Source organism: Scardinius erythrophthalmus (genome assembly GCF_964197995.2).
Source record: "Scardinius erythrophthalmus genome assembly, chromosome: 16".
Lineage (NCBI taxonomy): Eukaryota > Metazoa > Chordata > Actinopteri > Cypriniformes > Leuciscidae > Scardinius > Scardinius erythrophthalmus.
The window spans coordinates 14,702,232-14,710,220 of NC_138236.1; the positions used below are offsets into that span (position 1 = coordinate 14,702,232).

General features: G+C 39.3%; 1 protein-coding gene across 1 annotated transcript; it reads right to left on the bottom strand.

The window, feature by feature from the left end:
- Positions 1-506: 506 nt before the first annotated feature.
- Positions 507-1,421, bottom strand: mc2r (melanocortin 2 receptor; the record flags this gene model as incomplete). Its single annotated transcript, XM_081388057.1, has 1 exon — positions 507-1,421. The coding sequence occupies one exon, from the start codon at positions 1,419-1,421 to the stop codon at positions 507-509; it is 915 nt and encodes a 304-aa protein (XP_081244183.1).
- Between the last annotated feature and the right edge of the window lie 6,568 nt (positions 1,422-7,989).

Genomic DNA, 7,989 nt, shown 5'->3' on the forward strand with positions numbered 1-7,989 from the left:
ATACAATAGATAACTATATCCAGAGACACAAAATTAGATCAATTAACCTCAAATCGGTTTCGGCTGACTAAATCTCACAAATGTTGAAATTCTGATGAAGCGATGAATTAAAAATACTGTAGCCATTCATCAAAAGTGCAGCGATGATATTTTGTGTCATATATGGTCAGGAGGATAAAGACCTCTTAATTCATCTTAATAAAAGCCTCTCTGTTGTACAAAGTGCTATAATAAATGTGATGTGACTTTACTTTGGTGCCGAACTGCAGAGCTTGTGATAAGATCAGATGCTTTCTTAACTGCTGTTTTCTGAGCACTGTAATTTTTGGTTGTTATTGAGAGCAAAGTGCAGCCACATTTACATATTCACATGCCGCTCCCAGCAGTGTGGGTGCATGGCGTCGTGATGTTCGCTAACAGTGTACCGCTGCAAAGGTATTTCAAACTTCTTTTTACCCCTAAGCGAAGAAGGAAATAGAACCGTGAGTATATATCGGGGCCTTCACTCAGACACACTGTTTACAGATCCTTGAAGCTGAGCACAGGAACATTTTCTTGAAGGTATTACGCAGCTCTGTGCTACGGAAAGCGTAAATGGCTGGATCAATGACCGCGTGACTCACCAGGAGCACTACGTGTAGCTGGAAGAGCGAGCGGTAGCACTCACAGTAGGGGTTCTCTGGGCAAATCATCATAATCAGCAGATGAAATAAGAAAGGAGCCCAGCAGGCCACAAACACTCCAATCAAGATGGTGAGCGTAAGCGCCCCCCTCAAGCCACTTTGCCTCTGACGTGCCTGGGCGCCCGGCATGGACGCGATCCTGTTGGCGTGGTGGCGCGCTAACAAAAACATATGCACGTAAAGCAAGAGGATCAGGAAGAGAGCTGTGAAGAAGAGCACAACAAAGAAGATTTTCACCGTGGTGGCCACGAAGAAACTGATCATGAGTGCTCCGCTGGTCCCACACAACACCCAGATAGCCGTCAAAATAACCATCACACGACGCATGGTCATAAGCATGTGATAGCGTAGAGCGTGGAATATGCTGATGTATCGATCCACGGCTATGGCGAGTATGCTGAAGATGGAGCCTAGGAAGCATATGCAGATTAGAGAGTCCATGATGTCATCTATCTTCAGCTCAAAAGGGCCACGGGAGTTCAGGTGTCCGGCGTCTTTAAACATCAGCAGGATGTTTTCCAATGCTTTAGAGAAGCTGGAGATGGTGTTAAACACTGCCAGGTTGCAGATGAAGCAATACATGGGAGAGTGAAGGTTCTTGTTTTTGATCACAGCCAAAATCACCAAGAGGTTCTCGCTCAGACTGGCAACGGCGATGGCCAGGAACACCTGACTGGGGACCTGAACCTCAGCGCAGTCTGTGGGGTTGGTGAATGGAGCTTCACTGCTAGAGTTCATGATCACTGTCTAGATGCAGACCACACTTGGTTGTTCGATCAGCTGAAGATTTGATGTGAATTGACCTGGAGAAATATATATATATATATTTTTTTTATTAAGATACAAAGGATATAATTAGTTGTACATTAATTCCATCTATCTATCTATATCTATATCTATATATATATATATCTATATATATATATGTCTAGTTTTATTCAGCAAAGGTGCATTTAATTGATCAAAAGTGATAATAAAGACATTTATAATGTGCTATAAGGATATTCCATATAATGTAAAGGATCTTTGAAATAAAATATCTCAGATTCTACAAAAATGTTATGCAGCATAATTGTTTTCAGCATTGATAATGATGAGAAATGCTTCTTGAGCACTAAATCAACATATTAGAATGATTTCTGAAGGATCATGCGACACTGAAGACTGGAGTAATGATGCTGAACATTCAGCTTTGCCATCACAGGAATAAATTACATTTTAAAACAGAAAACAGTTCTAAATTATAATAATATTTTTTAAAAACTATGACTTTTACTGTATTTTTGGTCAAATAAATGCTGCCTTGGTGAACATAAATAAATTGAAAAATAAATTAAAAAAAGTATATTTTTCATATCTTTCCAAAAAAAATATCTTATATCGGCCTAATAAATCCCACATCTCCTGAAAAAACCCACAAACAAATGCAGCTAATATGACATACAGTGGGCTCAAAATGCTTAAAAATTTACGATTGAGCTGTTCATGTGGTCATATGTCAACATATTGATGCTCATGGAATACCTGGGTTTGAATGTAACCCAGGTCATGTCCAAAAATGGACTTGTAAGCTGTTCCAAGTAAAGGTTAAAAGAAGAAGAAAAAAAATTGTTATTTAAGCCTCTACCTCTTAGAACATGACTGAACGACATTTCACACTGAGGATCGAATAAAAACATCAAACACAAAAGCTCATTTGTCTTGTTTGATCCATTATTTGTTAATGTATTTCTCCCCCTAAATCTGCAGTACATTTTACATTTATGTGAGCTTAAAAGCAACCATAATTAGAACTTGAAAGGCAGTACGAAGAACAGAGCCAGAGATTAAAACCTCACATGTTTACAAAAATCCAACATTCCTGACCATTAAACTTCTGTTCATCCATATCAAGCCCATGCCCACTAGACTGTTTACCCTCAGATCTGATAATGATCCGAACTAAGTGTCAAATTATACAATATTTGTCAAATTCACGTACCATTTTTCTAATCAAACACACCCACAGGGACTTTTCCTCAGCTTCACATGTCGCAGAGACATCAGTCTGGAGGCACCGGAAAACAGTTCTGGCTGTTACAGTGTGTGTGTGGTCATGCCTATGTATTTGTGTATCCTTGAATGCTCAAGGCAGTGAGAACCATTTGTGTTCCAAGTAAAGCACGACGCAAGGCCTTTCCTCCCTAACACCCTTTATTTATCAAACCTTGTTACTCGCATGTTGCATTTATGGAAACAACATGCTGCTCTCATCAATGATAAGTGAAGTAGTTAGTTCATTGTTCAACCTTTACCTTTTTAAAGAGCAATAAAGGAATTTTCTGTTTCTATTTTAACATAGCCTAAGTCTAAAAAAAAAACGAGGTTAAACACACAGTGACGGGTCCCCAGGCATAGCTTCTCAGTTTGAACACCCATCATTACCATCACTACTGGAAGAAAAAAACACTTTTTCAGTTTCAAAGTCTTTTCAAACTTCATTCTACCTCACAATCATAATTAAAACCATTCTAAAACAAGTTGGAAACTCTAAACAGTAGTGGATGTGTTGAATGAGAGCAATTATTAAAGAGCAATGAACTCTGTGAGAAAGTAGACTGCCTCTGTCAGGCTATGCACTACACTTGTAATTATAAGGTACAATTTGTACTTGATAGATGTTCATTAGCATCATCGTGACAGAGGCGTATGTGTCCTGTAATTTTATTACGTTGTTCTTTTGCAATGTTACATGTCTTTTTTAAACATTTTCTTTTTGTGGTTGCGTTTAAGTGAAACAACAAGTCATTGCCCAAAGATAATAAATACAGCTGAGTGATAAGCACAAACCATCGCCCGCCACACATTTGAAGTACTGGACATAATGGACATAATTTACTGACGTTATCTTAGATTTTTCCCTGTTTAAATAGACAAAATGGTAATGGTCTGATCTAAACCGCTTAATGCCTGTCACCTTAATGTCAGTTTCTTCCTAATCTCTAACCGTTTCTCTTCCTTATCTCCTCCATATCACTCTAAAATCTAGCATTCTGTGCAGAATTCAAATGGGTCAGATACATTTTCTGGCCTGTGCGGATTTGCACATTATGATCTGCTGAGTGCACGCTGTGGCGGTTTGTGTCGCCTGACAATAAAGTGAAACCGGACTTCATTTGCCCCAGTGGAAAGCATTTTTACACTGTCTGAATTGTTCCCTGTCCCCTATAGTGCACTATGTGCCACCATCAGCTTCACCATCTCTTTATAATGTATGTACGTCTAGTGACTTTCAGTGTTAGGAGCATGATCTTTCAGAGAGCATTTGATTGGACAGAAAATCTGAAGTTGAAGCTGAAGTGCAGTAGCCTAGAAATCCAGACCCAAATCCAAAAGATTAAGGGTCTGGCATTGAGTAATGAAAATCGCCCAACTCGAGGGGCGGCACCAAGCATGCATTTGAAAATCTCACTGCACGCAATTGGATAACACTACGATCAATCACAACAATACACAGGGTGACATATACAGAGCCCCATACGCTTAGCTACCAGCAGAGCTGACCGGTATACTAGACTCTTGCCGTATCCGGTCGGCAAAACAGCAAAAACGTCCTTCTTGCAAAGGAACAATTTGAGCGCCGTCTTCTGTTCCTCTTTTAGATAAAATGCCAAATCTAACTCATTCATTGTAGCGGCCAAAGTCGTTTCAAACAACTGGTGTTCATCCATAGCCATCTTGCAATGTTTACTAATAGGCTTGTTTGAGATGAGCTAATTCTGTGCGGAACCGATCACTGTGATTACCGCGAGATGCATGCCGGTTAGAAATGTGTCCTAGTTCGGTCCGCCTTGCTCTGATGTCATGCTGACGTATGTCAAAAAACTCTCACGAGCGCAAGGCAGACATGTCGAATTCTGCAGAACTTAAAATCAGAACGAAAATCAAGAATTTTTATGCGGACTTCAAGGAACTAGTTTGACCAACTAGGATTTAACCCAGGGTTAATAAATCTTACTTTTCCCATTCAAATCTACCTTTTTATGTAGCTGACTTAAAACAGTTATGATCAGCCTTGAAGAAAAAATTGAGATGACTAACTTTTAAGACTAATCCAGGCAGTTTGTGCAACTGGCCACTGGTCTGACCTCTTGAGTGAGACTGTTCGTCGTCAGCAGAGGTCACTAGAGTAGCTACTAATCCAAAGGGGGAAAAGGAGGTTAGTATGGAGTTAATATTGTGCCATATTTAAAGGTCCCGTTGCATGCGATTCCATGTTTCAAACTTTAGTTAGTGTGTGATGTTGCTGTTAGAGCATAAATAATATCTGTAAAATTATAAAGCTCAAAGTTCAATGCCAAGCGAGATATTTTATTTAACAGAAGTTGACTACAAAAAACGGCTTGATTGGACTACACCCCTCTACATCCTGCATTAGTGACATCACCAGAACCGTTTCTTGACTAACCTCCGCCCACAGGAATGCTCCCTCAACTCTACTGGCTACTTGCGCACAGGCCCGGATTGGGTAATCGGGAGAATCGGGAGAATTCCCGGTGGGCCGCTTCACTTTTGGGCCGGTCGAGGATTTTTTTTTTTTGTTTCACATTTCAATGTCACGTTAGTAACATTACACGTTTCGCCTTGTGACACTGCAGCGCGCAGCCTCTGCATGGGTTGTACCATGTGAGGGAGTCCTCCCCTCCCCTACTATAGAGTTGGTTGGGTCCACAGCCAGTCTTTTCCAAAACGTTTTAGGTAGGCTAGTACTGCGGCCGCGGGCCCGCGGCATCGCCGGCGCCTACCGCGCCTGGCCGGCCCTACCGTAACGGTACGCGTCAGGGAGGATGGCTGGGAGGAAGAGGCCAGGAGGTATGGAAGCTTGTTTGCGTCACAGAATAAAACGTTTTAAAAGATAATTGCGACTTTTATCTCACACTTGCGAGTTTACATTTCGGAATACATCAGAATTGCGTGAAATAAAGTCTCAATTGCGTGTTATAAAGTCAGAATTGCCTGAAATAAAGTTGCAATTGCGTGTTATAAAGTCAGCATTGCGAGATGGTCAGAATTGCGTGATATTAAGTCTCAATTGCGTTTTATAAAGTCAGAATTGCGAGATATAACTGTCAGAATTGCCTGAAATAAAGTTGCAATTGCGTGTTATAAAGTCAGCATTGCGAGATGGTCAAAATTGTGAGATATAAAGTCGCAATTGCGTGTTATAAAGTCAGCATTGTGTTAATTAAAGTCGATTGCTTCTTATAGTCAGAAATTGCAAGATATAAAGTCAGAACTGCGTGAAATAAAGTTGCAATTGCTTCTTTTTAAAGTCAGAAATACAGAATTGCGAGATATAGTCTGAATTGTGTGATATAAAATCGCAATTGCTTCTTATAAAGTCTAAGTGAATTATTATTTGACCTTTACATTATTTGTTGAACTATGGTATTAATACCAACTACACAATAGTAACAACTGAACTGTTGCTTCATTTATCCAAATTGGAAAAAGTGCTAATTTGGAATTCCACCGTGGAAAAAGTGGGCCGGTCTTGGGCATGAACTCCAGGGCTGAAAAGTGGCCCCACTCCGGCCCTGCTTGCGCACGTCTTATAACTTAGCCTACTGTGTTTACTCAGCTCTTACGGTGATTTTCTGAAGTAAAACTGACGCTTCATCTTTTGTGTGATGTACAATAAACTTTATTAAACTCATCAGTACATGTTTGATCATCATTCAGACAGCAGACTTGTAGGCTATTAATAAATAATGGATACATAGCCTACAAGCAGATGACAAATACGTTATAATAACCGTAATTAAACTACTAAACCATACCTGTTTCATCTCTATACAGCAATCTGACTCTGTAGGCATTATTGTCCGACTCGAAATGAACGCCGTTACTGAGAGTTTCTGATATTATCATCATTCCGTGAGATGAATTTTTCCTGACAGACTGAGCACGAGCTCATGAAGCTCCGCCCCCTGTGTCGTCCAGCAGCACCTCATTTGCATTTAAAGGGGACACACTGAAACGGCTCTTTTTTCTGAGCCCCAAAAAATGTCAATTTAAACATGCTGTAAAAAATGATCTGTTGGGTATTTTGAGCTCAAACTTCACATACACACTCTGGGGACATCAGAGACTTATTTTACATCTTGTGAAAAGGGGCATAGAAAGGGACCTTTAAACAAACAAATCCAGCATTTTGCAAACAAGTCACCGAAAGTCACCATGGTCTCCAAGTACGAAATACAGAAGTTAAAAATTCTGTCATCTCACCCTTAAGTTGTTCCAAACTTGTATGATTTTTTCTTCTTCTGCTAAACACAAATGAAGATATTTTGAAGAATATGTGTAACCAAAACAGTAGATGAGCCCCATTGACTACCATAGTATGGAAAAAACATACTGTAAGGCAAGACAAGGCAGGCACCCACCAACTGTTTGGTTAAGATAAAACAACAAAAAATCAAGATATTTAATATTTGAATTCACCCCCTCAACGACTTTTATTCTTGAAAAATAAAAGTCCTTAATAAATAAATAAAAAACCTTTGTACTTGCACATTGCTTTGTTTGTTTGCGAGTTGAGTTTTCCTTTGCAAAGCAGATCGAGTTTGTTTGAGACTTGTTTGTTTAATTATGGCACAAAATTAACTCCATAGGTTTGTTGTGAAATATTCGGTCTATTAAAGGTGCATTGCGCAAGTCTCTGAGTTTTTGCAGAACTATGCCCCCTCTGGCGACAAGCGAAACTGCAACACTGCAACTGAACGCGCATGACGTCACGCCCAGTCTCAAATTCCGACCCGAATCCCTCTTATTTATTTTACTGTACAGGATTATAGAGGCAATCGCAGTCATCAGAGAAGGGCTCATTCAGCCCATCAGGCAATTGTTTAAGCATGTATGGGTTAGAAAAACGGGTAGGCTATTTTTAACATGAAATGTTGCGCAATGCACCTTTAATAATCGACACACCATTGTCCACCAAATCAAAGTTAGTGTGACCAGCATAAATGTTTTTCTCTTTTTAACCAATAAATGTACATGTTTTTACACAATATATAATTAAAATGTTTTAGAGCTTGGCAAAACTTGAAAAAAAAATGCATATTCATTATTAAAATGCATGAGTCATGAAGTTTTAAGATTTCATTTATTCACATTACTTTTCCAGGTCTAGAAATCACACTAAAAGCTATTTATCCAGGTTTTTCCAAGGCTGCAGGATTTTTTTTTCAAGAATAAAAGTCGTTGAAATTAAAATATTAAATATCTTGATTTTTTGTTGTTTTATCTTAACCAAACAGTTGGT